General features: G+C 34.8%; 1 protein-coding gene across 1 annotated transcript in view; it reads left to right on the top strand.

The window, feature by feature from the left end:
- The window catches only part of hk2 (hexokinase 2), a 50,400-nt gene extending 41,229 nt beyond the window's left edge, over positions 1–9,171 (top strand). The window contains exons 14-18 of the mRNA XM_039658723.2: positions 206–305; positions 1,043–1,226; positions 3,627–3,782; positions 6,796–7,032; positions 8,645–9,171. Coding sequence (XP_039514657.1) covers positions 206–305; positions 1,043–1,226; positions 3,627–3,782; positions 6,796–7,032; positions 8,645–8,786 — 819 coding nt within the window. The 3' untranslated portion in view covers positions 8,787–9,171. The remainder of the gene's footprint in view (positions 1–205; positions 306–1,042; positions 1,227–3,626; positions 3,783–6,795; positions 7,033–8,644) is intronic.
- The last annotated feature ends 5,161 nt before the right edge of the window (positions 9,172–14,332 follow it).

The following is a 14,332-nucleotide window of genomic DNA, read 5'->3' as shown; positions in this document are numbered from 1 at the left end:
GTCAGCACTATCACTCACCGCTGGTGCTCTACTTCTGCAAGAGCAGTTTCTGCAGTTGTTAGCCACAATTACCCTGCCTTTTATAGCAATATGTAATTAGTAGATGTTCAGTCAGATGAATCGTGTCCTGAAAGGCAGGGATGGTGGATTTGCTCTGCTTTGCTGGTAAACTTCCCTCTCTCTGAATGTCTTTTATTCCTCAAAGGAATTTGATTTAGATGTAGTTGCTGTGGTGAATGACACTGTGGGGACGATGATGACGTGTGGGTACGAGGACCCACAATGTGAAGTTGGACTCATTGTCGGTGGGTGTGATTTCTTAGCCTATCTGCCTCTGATTAACCTTATTTTCCTATGTTGCCTTTAATGTTGCAAAAGGTTTATGATTATCCAGTTGGCTCAACAATTATTTGAACAACCTAGTCTTATATGCATTAGTAAATTATATTATTTAATCCATAGTAAATATGCATTAGATAATGAAATCTAATGAAATAATAAAGCTAGGTAGCATACAAATCCTGCATTGTGCAGAACCAAAACTAGTTTGAGCCATTTTTTTGCAATTAGCTTTAAGCAACTGGTGTCAACGTGATGTTTAAAAAATGGCTAAAAAAAAGGTTAAAGGCTAGTGAACGGTCACTAATACACTAAAATAACAAAATAACGACACAAAAATGTAAAATAACAGCTATAGAACTCACTGTATGAATTAAATAACAAGCAAAGACATTCTCGTTATGCTCATTATTACAAGCTAACCGTTTTGAATCAAGCAAAGGCAACCAGATAGTTTTGACCACTGGCAGAATATGTTGTAATATTTTTAATATATATATATATATATATATATATATATATATATATATATATATATATATAATTATTTTGGATTATTTTTAACTTAAAAAAGTTATGGACAGCAGCTTTAATGAAACACATCCAATTTCTTTCTCAACTGCACAGTGCCGCTTCAAGTCAAACACACCATTGTGTATCTGTGTACGGCACACTTAAATGCGTTTCTTTCTTCACCCTGCAGGCACAGGGACTAACGCATGCTACATGGAGGAGATGTCAAACATTGAGCTGGTGGATGGAGATGAGGGACTTATGTGTGTGAACATGGAGTGGGGAGCGTTCGGGGACAGTGGAGAGCTGGATAATGTTTGCACAGAGTTTGATCGAGCTGTTGATGACCAGTCCACTTACCCTGGGAAACAGCGGTGAGAGTTCAAAACTAGATCCCTTTATGCAATGTTGCCAACTTCCCAGTAGGGAAATGTCCATATCTAATGGGTTTTCAGATTTGAGGCACAGGTGGAGCTCATGTGAAATTCTGCTGTTTGAATCACCCAAGGTCTTTTGCATTGGCTTCCAGTCAACATGAAATAGATTTTTAAAGTGCTATTAGTAATTTATAGATGACTCAATCAAAATACATTATGGATATGCTTGCAGGATTTAAACCTAATGGACCTCTTAGATCATTCGTTTTAGGTCAGCTTAGTGCAATGCCAAGAGTTCACTTTGAATAAGATGAAACAGCGTTTAGTGACTAAACTGCCCGCAGCTGGAACCAACTTCAAGAGGATCTCAGATGTCCCAAAAGTAGTCAGACCCTAGTCTGTACTCTAAACTGTGAACACATATTTTAATTTTTGCATTCTCCATCATAAAGAATAGCTTACATGTACAGTTTTTGTGTCTAAATGTGAACCGTCACGGAAACCAGTGACACAAATCGGTAGCACAACTTTCAAGCAAAATAAGAAAGAAGCGTTTTATTTTCAAAATTGGTGATTTTTGTAGAATCTGTTTGAGATACCAGTATTGGTATATTTACCACACATTATTACACTTGTAATAAAATGTAAAGTGTATATTTGGAGGTTGAAATCGGCTTGTTTTTCGGAGATTGTAGCATGCAGTAGGGGCGTGTCATTGTCTGTGTGTATTTCTATAGAGTGCCGAAGTTACGACGTCACTCTGTAGGCCAAAACGCGGAAGTGAGTTAGCATTTTAGCACACCGGGTTCCCTCCCTCTAAAGTCTATGGGATTTTTGAATGGGTTTTTGCTAAATAGCCTGAAATAAGCCTCTTATTTAACAAATGTACAAAATGAATGCTCTGCTAGATAACTAGAGATGTTTTATTTTTTTGCATTAGTTACATCCGTGCCACCAGATGTTTCAAAAGTGGTGGGGACCACCCACAAATTACGCCTATATGTTATTTCTTATTATTTGTCATTAGCAAAAGTTAATGTTTCATGTTGCACGAGAACACCAAAGAAAATTCCTAGTCTGTGAAACCTTTCATTGACAATGGCAATAAAATCTATTCTGATTTATTCTTGGATTCATACTCGTATACTGCATCACATAGTATCCTGTTTGTGATCTGAACATTCTCTAGAGTTTATCTTATTTTTTATTCAGTGTACATAAGAGGGGTTTTTTTTGGCACATTTTGCAGACCTTTTAGCTCCTCCCCTTGCTTTACAGGGGGTATGACTTATTTAAATGAGATGTAAATGAGCCCTATTGGCACTCCCAGCAGGAGAGAGAGGTGAAAACGGCACAATCTTTCTCCCCTTTGAGCTTTTTTTGAGTGCCTACATTCAAATGGCCACAACTTCTCCAAATATTATCAGATTTCCATGTGTTACACATCAAGACTACACTTTCAGAATTTATGAATAACTCAAAATGCCCCAGAACCGACTTGTGTTCCTAGTACTTTCCGTGATCAGTCACAAATGTAGCCTGTATATGTAGCTTGTTACATATAGCTACAGTAGATAGAAAATTAATAAGGAAGTTTTTCCATTGTCCTAAAACCACTTACACTTGTGCACATTCATACCAATTGGGAATGAGATATTAGAGTAATGGATTAATTTTAGTGAAAAATATTTTGGTCTATTTTTTCCGTGCATTTACGAACACATGACTATTTGCGTTCCAAGGAAGAAAGAAATTCAGTCTTCTTTTTAACAACATAAATACTAGTAAATAATATTAATTTAGGTGAACTGTCCCTTTAAGATTCTGGAAAAAGTTGGATGGATTGATAAATTGGTTGTTACAATTTGTTGTCTTGAGATCATGCCAATGCATCTCAGTCAAGTTGCCAGAAGGCATATTTCCTTCTGTTGATACCATTCTGTTGTTGGTTTACTCATGTGCTTTGGTTTGTTGTCACGTTTAATCTTTTAGTGTCTGTTGGGATTCATTTGGCAGACAGATGGATGGCCTTACATTCACTGTCCTGATAAACTCAGTATTTTTCCATTGGTGATTGCTTGCTGTCTGACCCTGAGGCAGCATGCAATTTTGCCCCAAACCATTATTTCGTTTAAGGTGTATTTTTTTTTTTTAACAGTCAGGTACTTTGTTGCCATGCCACTGTAGTTCTATTGTATGTTGCACAAATAGACATTATTTAAAAAGTATAGCCACAAGCCAGTCAATGCATTAACTTATACATTATACAAATTGCCTTTCCTAGTTGTAAATCAAATAATGTAAAGTTGTGATCGAATATTTTCACTCATCACTTCAAACTTTTGCATCAATATACATCAATATAAATTATTCCTTGCATCTTTCTGTCACTTTCAGGTATGAGAAGATGATCAGTGGGATGTATCTTGGAGAGATTGTCAGAAACGTGCTCTTGGACTTCACTGCCAAAGGTCTGCTTTTCCGTGGCAAACTTTCAGAGAGACTGAAAACTCGCGGAATCTTTGAGACCAAGTTCCTGTCGCAGATTGAAAGGTGTGTAAGAACAGTCCTGCAATTGACTGCATGAATTGTTAACATTGGTGTCTGAGCCCCAGGGGCTTCTCTGTTGCAGGCATGCTGATTATATTATTTGATGAGGCATCTTGGCACATATAAATAGATTTGCTGTATGGATTCAAGATGAGTGGCGTGCTCAATTCCTTTAAAAAAGTTTAACCTGGGTGCTCTTCGGTTCAAGGTAGGACATCAAGGAAACAGTAGACAAGTAGTGCTCCTACTTGCGTGTCTTAGATATTATGATCAGTTTTCTACCTGCTTTACCATGCTCTGAAGAAGGCTTAATGCCGCTACGCGTGGGCTTTTTAAATTTGTTAGGACATGTCATTTGTGTAATAAAGACATTTTAATGAAGGAGTGCCTCGGTCATCAGAGATTTCTTTCTCTACTGTTTCCTTGACATATAAATAGATGTTTTCTTTTATGCTTAACCCTCTGGGGTCTAAGGTGTTTTTGGGGTCCTTGATATGTTTGGACATGATATTTGTATTTTTTTCATTTGCTTTTAAATATATTAATGGCCAAGGTGAAATCACACTCTATTTAGCACAAAGAGGGCTACCATAATACGTGAACAACATGTATATGTTTGGATTTTTGAGAGATTATTGTTTATGCTTGGTTATCAAAAAATGCATTGTTCATGGATCATGAATAGTGCTCTGGTTCACACCTGAGAAGACAATGACCTGCATAATGAGCCTTTCTCACAGGTGTGTCACTAAGCCACAAGAAAGAATGCAAGGACATAAAATAATATATGTAAATATATGAAGAGTTCAGATGCAAAAGCCTCTAAATTCCATTTGAAATTTTCTTCTTTAATGATGATTTTTATCAAACTTGTATATTTAAGTTCAGTAATTTCACTTTGTTATTTAAGTGAAATTACTGAACTTAAATATACAAGTTTGATAAAAATCATCATTAAAGAAGAAAATTTCAAATGGAATTTAGAGGCTTTTGCATCTGAACTCTTCATATACTACAAAATTGGTTAACAGTTGGAAACATTTTGAAAAAAAAATCTGTATTTTTGCTTCCAAATTGTATAATATCCAAGGTAAACATTTCAAGTAATTGTGTAGTTAATTTACACTGTATTTTCAGAAAGCTTTATGCAAAAATCTCCTCTCTCCAAATTTGTCACTAATAAAACACAATAAAAATAATTTAAAGAGAAGGCTTATATTGAGCTTTTAAGATTTTGTTTACATCTACCTTGTAAATATATTCTTTGTTATTTTATTAAAAAGGTTACAATTACAACAACAATTAAAATTGTAACATTCCAAGTGTAATCTTTTTTTTGTAAAAACTAAAGTATACATTTTATCATACGCATTTGCAAGGATTCATTAATTTGAATAAAGCCTACATTGGAACAAACACTCTGATAACTATGAAAACAAAAGCTTATTCGATGTGGCAGTGGTCTATTTTACAGTAAAAATTTATAACAAAAAAGAAACGAAATGTTGTCTTTCATATTTCATCTGTAACATAGGCATATTGTTGCGATCTCATGAAAGTGCGTATCTACAGCACATTTAATTTCTCATACCAAAAATAGTTTTTGCGTGAATACACAGTTTATGCGTGCATATGATACGCACTTTATGGCGTGTAATACACACGCACTCCACACATCTAATCCTACCCAAGGGGTTTACAGTGGGTATCGTTTGCATACAAAAACTATTTGTGGCGTAGGATGGTACGAGAAATTAAATTTGTGCAATAGATACAAACTTTTTAATGAGATCATGATTTTATAATATATTATTAGGGCATATGTTAACACGTGAAATATGCATTAAAAATCTGTTTGTCCAACCGTAATGTCTCTAAAACAGTAAACTATTCTCTAAAACAGTAAACCCTGTTTTAAAACTTCCTGAAAATCATTGATTGCAGTCTTTTTATGGATTTTTATGTCACAATATTGCTTATTTAAATAATTCCCGCCCAAGACATTTGCGAAAAAAAGGGCGAGGTTTGTTTTTAGTCTATTAAAAGAAACTTGAGATTATGGTAAGAAGTGTGACAAATTTCTGAAACATGCTCAAAGCGGTTGACCAATCACAACACACTGGTCCAGCCGGCCAGGAGGGGCTTTTTCACCAAAAAAAGAACTGGTTCAGAACTGGTGCTGGTTCACAGTTGGTTCAACTTGCGAACCGCTTCAGAACCTATTTTTTTTTCCACTGACTAGAGCGCCCAGGGAACGACGTCATTACGTCACTGTGTACGTCGCCATACGTCTTAGAAACGCTTGCAAATACAACATTACTTTCGGATTATCTCTAACTCGTGTACCAAGAAAGCTTTAAAAACAATTGAAATATGTAAGTCTTTTAATCTTTTCGTTTGATTTGATATGTAATCTTTTCTGATAAGTTATGTACCCCTGTCTTGTGTCTTTTTTTCTTTCCATTTATTTGTTCTATATTGTGACTGTTTTCTTCTTTGCTTATAATGTCTTCAATAAAAAAATGACAAAAATAGAACCGCTTGTGTTAACTTCAAGCATAACAATTACAAAGGCGGACATCGTGTTTCTGCAAATGTTTCTCTTGGATTTGCGATCCTTTATTATGGTCAGAAAAGATGTTTAGAACACATCTAAACCCGCCCCAGCCCCCGACGTAAGCATGACGTGATAAAAGAACGGTTCTAGTCCAGCAAAGAGTTGGTGCCGCTTTGGAACCAGTTCTCCTGGCTGAGAACCGGTTCTTTGGCTGTCGAAACACAAAGAACTGGTTCGCGCGCAGGCACCGGCTCCGAATCGGCTCTCAAAATGCTTTGGTGGAAAAGGGGCTATAGAGACCAGAACTAAACTGTTAGACAGACTGTGAAGAGCGGTGCTGCAATAATGTAAAATATGTGAAAAATGTTTTTTGATATTAAAGCATGAAAACCTATTATCGTAGAACCTTTGAAAAGGGTCCCTTTTAATCATCATAATTAATCTGTTTCTTTCTCACAGCGATCGTTTGGCACTGAGGCAGGTCCGTTCCATCCTGCAACACTTGGGCTTGACCAGCAGTACGTGCGACGACAGTATTCTTGTGAAGGAGGTTTGCAGCGTGGTGTCCAAACGGGCGGCCCAGTTGTGTGGAGCCGGTCTGGCTGCTGTGGTGGACAAGATACGGCGGAACCGTGGCCTCCAGCAACTCAACATCACAGTAGGAGTGGACGGCACGCTCTACAAACTTCATCCACAGTGAGTGACCACACAGCACAATGATGGGATAAGACCGTTAATCTCTTTTGGAGCTAATATTTGCCCCTGATTACTTAGTGAAATTAGTGGTTTTCAAATTATGGGTCGACATTCTACTTTTGTGAGGGACGTGAGAAAAAAAATGTAGCTTATGCAAGGCGAGATCTACCACAGTAGCCTGAAATGAAAGATTGTAAGTGCCCCATGACGCTTATTAATGTAGCAGAGGTGTTTAAGTTGAGCCGTAAATCACAGGCGGTGCCGACCTTTTTATGAGGTCTTGATCTTCTATCTGTGACCGAGGCAGACTAGTAAGAGCTGGGTGATTAAACCTCACTCCCCTGGCCTCAAGAGGTGCACTAGCTACTGAAGCTAGACATGACGGTGAGTGCAATGGAGGCCAGATAGTTAATTCAACTAAAAATGCTAAGTTTTAAACTTTAGTACTAAGTAGAAACACCCTTTTGCTGTAATGACCCAGAGCATATGAGCGGAGTGGAGCGGTGAGAATCTCAGCTCCTCGCTCGCATAACCTCGCTCGCACCCCTCGGCTCCCCCCGCTCAAAGCCACATCAGGCCGCTCCACTCATTATCTCTCAGCACTCAGCGCAGTTTGCTTCGCTCTCCACTCAAATTGACCCCCTGCTCACTCCAAAAAAGGAGTATTTCACTTTTAGCTTAGACCACAGCTTACCTCCCAACTAAAGAGCAACAACAACATTTTCCAAATAGAAATGTTTTATTTCAAATGACAAATTAGGCCTAGCCTGTGTAAGAAGGAACATAGCCTACACAAAAAGTCCTGTAAAATTAAACTAATAATACATGGACCTAATAATATAAATAAATTATATAAACATCAAGTTCTAAAAGTAAATTAACTATTAGGCCAGAATTTTGATAACTGAACTTTTGCGCAAAGTGCACGATTCAAATTTAAATCGGCTTATAGGCCTATCCATTGTACACACAGACTGCTGTAAAATGAAACAAATAAATGGGCCTAACAATATAAAAATATATATACATAAATGTTTTAAAAGTAAATTAACTATCATGCCAAAATTCTTATAACTGAACTTTTGCCCAGCGGATTACAATGTTAATTGGCCTATGTTGTCAAACTTATATATATATATCCGAAGAGATTAAGATGCAAAAGCCTCTAAGTCCCATTTGAAATTTTCTTCTAGAATGATCATTTTTATCAAGCTTGTATATTTAAGTTCAGTGATTTCACTTAAATGGCAATGATAATTACCTGTTAATTGTTATTTAAATGAAATTACTGAACTTAAATATACAAGTTTGATAAAAATCATCATTAAAGAAGAAAATTTCAAATGGCATTTAGAGGCTTTTGCATCTGAACTCTTCATATATGAATTGCTTTCCTTATCTATGGTTCTTTTGAGTTCACCTTCAAGAACACAAGTTTGGACGATATCTGAGGCTTCAGACTCATGCAGTGGTATTTTATATTAATAGAAAAATACGTTTTGAAAAGTGCAGATTTTTTAATGTACTATGCTATGGGAAAACAACAAAAACAAACATTAAATACACAAAAGAGCCTCATTCAGATGTTCTGTTTTCTCTTTTGTCTCATCAGCTTTTCCACCATCATGCGGGAGACCTTAAGAGACCTAGCGCCCAACTGTGAGGTCACTCTCGTCCAATCAGAAGATGGCAGCGGAAAAGGTGCCGCCCTCATCACGGCTGTGGCTTGTCGATTAAGAGATGCGGAAAAGTAGTGACTGAACGGAATAATATAAAGGGAGAAAGATAATGTGGAAAAAAGAAAATTACTGTACGTACTGAGCTTCCAGATTTTTTGTTCTGTGCAACAATGTGACCTTACTGAAACAACACTCCTGTCTGTTCAAGAATGTATTTTATTTATTTGTTTCTTTTTCATTGCAAGGGCTTGGAATGTGCCGGTGGGGGGTTGTTTGTAGAAAAGGGAATGTCAAGCAGAAGGAAAACAAAGATCCTCTTGCAGATATATTATCATATTGTTACTGATTTGAAAAAAGCACAGAGATTTTATTCACCTTTTGACTTGTGAATTATGTAATTTATGTTTGTACCTAACTTGAGTCCATGCATGTGATTAAAGGAATAATTGTAAGTAAAGTATAGGTGAGTAAACAGAATTGTTATTCTTGGGTACACTGTTCCTTTAAATTCATTTGTTGCTGATTCTCAAGTGAGAATGTTCTTTAGTTTGTGTCGTGCTGCTCTTCCTGTTACTAAAGCACAGTCCAGCTGCTTCTAGACGGACACAAAGCTAATCTCATTAGTTTTCTGAACAGGTCCAAGTGCTGTTTCGAGGAAAGCTGTCAGGTGAGGTGCTTTTTAAGAAAACTGGATAATTGACTTTTAAGTGCCTGGGACCGTATGTTTATGTGCGGTGACCAAACTGAATTTGGTCTTTTTATAATATTTTTTTTATAAAAAGTCTACTAAAAAGTGCACGCACACCAAAACATACAAACTGAAGTATATAATTATGCATTTTGGGTTGGAAGTGACAGGTGAAATTATCAGCGTTAGAAGACTCACTTTGAACATGAATGCATCAAATTGTGTCTTTTCTTGCAGAACTGGTGGAATATTTATCGTTGATGAATGTCACCATTGCTGATCAGAGCTGTGCATCACAGTTTATCATGTTGTGGATAATGTCAGGGTGTGGGGTGTAATTTTCTCGCAGCCAATATTGAACGAGTGCCTTTTTGTCAGACTGTCAGTAATGAACCTTCTGTAAACTTTTAGTCTGGTTATCAAATTAGATCAAGTTGGTCATTTTATTGTTATATGATTTCACTTATTTATCTCCTTGATTGAACTGCTTGTAGGTTTGATTCATTTTACAGTGTAATTTCTGCAAATTCACAAACAAATTCTTTCATGCAAGAATGGTGCCGGACAATAAAGATTAACATTTGACTGAATAGAAGTGGCCTACTACAAAATGTTAGGTTATCTATTCTTGTAAGCTTGCAGTCTGCACACTAAGGCGGATCAGGAATATAAATATCCCTCAGAGAATATCCCTTTTCACATTTATTTGTGTAGTTGTATATTGTAATTTAACGATGTAATAATTAAATGCAGAAAAAAGTAATGAATACTTATTTGTTAAAAAATTATTATGATATTTATTTGAGACATGTTGATTCAGAGTTTGCGTCATCTGAAGTTATATACAAGGCTGCACTTATGTGATCAAAAATATAATAAAAAGGTTACAATTTAAAAAAAATTACACCCAATTACAATTTTTATATATAAAAATTATATATATATATATATATATATATATATATATACATATATCGTATATATACACAATAGAATATATATATATATATATATATATATATATATATATATATATATATATATATATATATATAAAAATTTGTAATTATTTATTTAATTTTTTTCAGTATCATTACAACGATCCTTCAAAAATGGTGATTTTGTTTTTAAAAACTAATTAATTAATTAACTTATTTAACTTTAATTAACTTATTAATGTTGAAATCAGTTATTTTTGTAGAAATCGTGATTGTTTTTGGAGGTGTTTTTTTTTTTGATGAATGGTTCAAACAGCATTCTCTTTACTCTCACTTTTAAGAAATTTATTTAATCATAAATCATAAAAGAAATCTCATTGACATCAAACTTTTGAATTTACATTTTGACTGTTGTAGGTGGGAGTTCAGACTAGTGTTGTCAAAAAACTCGGTACTTCGGTACCAAGTCGGTACTAAAAAAAAAAATGTTACGGTACCAGCTTTTCTAGGTACCGAATACCAGGTTCGTCCAGTTCTGTTCTAGACGCGATGTCTGAAACGTGCACAGTTGCGTCCTCTTTATAACGCTGATATGGCTCTCTCTCTCTCTGAATCCACTTGTTGAAACGAACGGAGGAAAGAGCCACATATGGAAATATTTTGGATTAGGCTAATGTCACGTTGCCATAAGAGGCCGATTACATGGAAAATCGCAATTTCAAATATAGGCTTGATTCAAGCGCGCTCCTAATAAAAACTCATTGGCGTTGCATAGCAACGACAGACGCCGCGTGAGAGCAAGCGCTTGCACGCGCAAAAATATAATTTAAAAACACGCGCGACATGTGAACGGCCTCTAAAGTGCTTTCGGGGTAGTTTTACGAGTACATGAGCACAGTAGTATCTACCCGACACCAGAGTACTATGGTATTAGTATTGTCATTTAATGTCAGTGCCAGTTCTAGGCGTATTCTTGCCTTTATAACTCAGCAGGTTTAAAAAGCCTTTTTAAAATTAAATATGAATGCAGTTTTAGATTAATAAAAGGACAGTCAAGTCAAATAAAACATGTTTTATGGTAATGCTACAAAGATACCATTCATAAACATTACTTCGTTATCAACACATTGAGTGAACAATATATTTTTACAACATTAATTAATGTTTGAAAATATTATTTATTACAAACACCTGATTGTTAATGTTTGTTTACTTAATTCATTGTGTGTGTTAGTGTATAATATTGTTTATTTTAGGTCATTTTATCTAATCTTTTTCTAAAGTGTTTATAATACAAATGTACAGTTTCCATACTTGTAACCGTGATAAACACTTAAATATATGTAAATTTAAACTAAGCTTTGGTACCGAGAACCGTGAATTTTAACTGGTATCGGTACCGAATACTGAAATTTTGGTACCGTGACAACACTAGTTCAGACAGTTGAATAGTTAATTCTGAAATTAAAATTTGGTCATTATTTTACTCTTTGTAATTTTGTTCACAACTTCTTTTTCATTAAACAAAAGAATAATTGAATTGAACAACTTTTTTCTATACCACTAGGACCAAATATGTTACAATAAAATATACAATAACTGTTGTTCGAATGATTAATGCATTCGAAATCACATAATATTTAGTGTAAAGAGCAGGCCTAAATTTAAATTTAACACATACCTACTGTATGGTTAAGAGTTGCATGTAATTATGCAGTTATCACTACAATAAATACAAAGCATTTAACAAGGACACAGTAAATGTTACCAAGTGTTTCCCTTGAACGACACAAGTAATTAATAAATAAAAATTAATTTTTTAACTTTTTGTAACTCTAACCCTATAGTCGTCCATATGCTTCTGGCAACTTAACAAATAAATATCTGCATTTTGAATACTTTGGTAGCATCTTAAAAAAAAAAACAAATTTATATCTAGTCGGTGAAATATTCATAAATCTTTTCTCGTTGCATTAAGAAATTTGTTTGCTATTCTATCATTGCTGCATGCATTCTCAAAACAGTCACTCTTTGATTTTTATGAATTTATGAATAACAGATTTTCTGTTCAGTATTCCTGTCCTTTCTGTGCCTGTGAGCAGTCTACTTATTCTGTCCATTCTGTGCCTGTGAGCAATCTACCTAGTAAGGCGGACAATAACTCATGAATTAAGGTCAAATCAGGTCTGATGCTACAGCTTTCTAATGTTCTTTGTGGCACCTAAACGCTGCCTTTTGCAGGGCAATTTTCACATATTCAGTGCGTGAATACTAAAGGCCATTTCAAAAATGCCAAAGGCAAGCAACGGTGATGTCCATCGCATATGTATGAATGACCTTTAACACCAGGTGAATGTCTCTGTAAGTGTTATTTTGGTTTAACAAAGCCCCCTGCAACCAACCCCACAGTATATGCAAGATACTCATATAGAGTATGGTTGTTTTGTAATAAATGTTTTTGAGTTTATTAATAATTCATAATTGATTGTCTTCAATAAAAGGCTACCAATCAAAAGTTTTGGATTAGTAAGATTTTAGGATCAGTTTTGGATCAGTAAGGAGGGACTCCATCCATAAAAGATAAGCTGGCAACATTACGCAGAGCTGAGCGCCTACGGAAACGCTACAAAGACCCATTCAAATTCATCAAGAAGTTATTCACCGATGAGAAGAAAAGCATTTTAAACCATTCACCTTCAGGAATCATTAATATGCTGATTTGATGCTCCAAAAAAAAGCATTATTATTATCCATGTTGAAAACAGCCATTTAAATTTTTATTTCAGTATTCTTTGATAAATAGAAAGTTCAAATGAACAGCATTTATTTGAAATAAAATCTTTTGTATGAAATTAATACTCTATTTATCTAATACTCACATTTATGTTTAACTTTGCATTCACATTTGTGACCCTAAATAAGAAATATTGACAAGATATATATATATATATATATATATATATATATATATATATATATATATATATATAGAGAGAGAGAGAGAGAGAGCCTTTAGCTTATGTCCTCTGTGAACTGTAATATTAAGTATTTAGACTAAATTGTCATTATTCTTTACTGCAATATCTAATCCATATTCAAACAAGTTTCAAAACACAGTTTAAAATTAATAGCCTTAGAAGAAAAGGTTCTAAATAGAACCTTAAAAGGTTCTAAAGCACTACGTATTTGGAACCCCTAAAATGCAATGTATGTGAATGATCACAAAATTCAAGATATGGTGGTTAAAAAAATGTAATCAATATCACACGAAGAGTGCCATTTCAGTTTTTACCCTCCAAAAATCAGCATGATTAAAATGGGATATTAAGTTAGCAGTTTAATAAACAATAATTTAATAACAACTACAAAATGTTGCAGAATAATGTAATAATGAATGAATAATAGCCTTGAATGAACCTTTGTGCAAAAAGTGTTCTTTCTTCTCATTATTGAACCTTTTTTAGCATAAAATGTCCTTTGGAGTTGAGTAAAGAACCCTATGCTACATATATAGAACCCTTTTTTCTAAGAGTGTACCTCTATGAGCATTGGATGTGAGCTTTATCAATTAAAAGACATCATGGTCCTTTTCTTATCCAACATTTACTCTTTCAATACATCAACGTTTCACTTTATTGCATGATACTGGTGCTTTAGTTTTATAGCTTGTTTTCATGTGACGTCACGCCACTGCGTTGCCATGGCGCAAAATGCAAATGGAGGGTTATGATTTTGAATAATAAAAAAAAAAATGCAAATGGAGGGCAGGAAGTGATTTGCTGTATTTAGAAAGCACTATAACAAACTCAAAATGCCTGTTTTGCGTCGTTTATCATTACATAAATCGATCAAACCATGAAGAGTTTTTATCGTGTACCAAAAGTTGTTGTTCATAAGGGGGGAAATGCTAGAAATTGACCGAAAAACTCCGGAAAAAACGGCTTGCAAATAGGGATGCACTGATATGAACATTCTGGCCGATAATTCTTTATATT

Source organism: Pimephales promelas, chromosome 4, assembly GCF_988280905.1.
Source record: "Pimephales promelas chromosome 4, fPimPro1.hap1.1, whole genome shotgun sequence".
In the NCBI taxonomy this organism is placed as follows: domain Eukaryota; kingdom Metazoa; phylum Chordata; class Actinopteri; order Cypriniformes; family Leuciscidae; genus Pimephales; species Pimephales promelas.
Note: the sequence above shows the minus strand (reverse complement) of the source record. Positions and strands in the feature narration are given on the sequence as shown.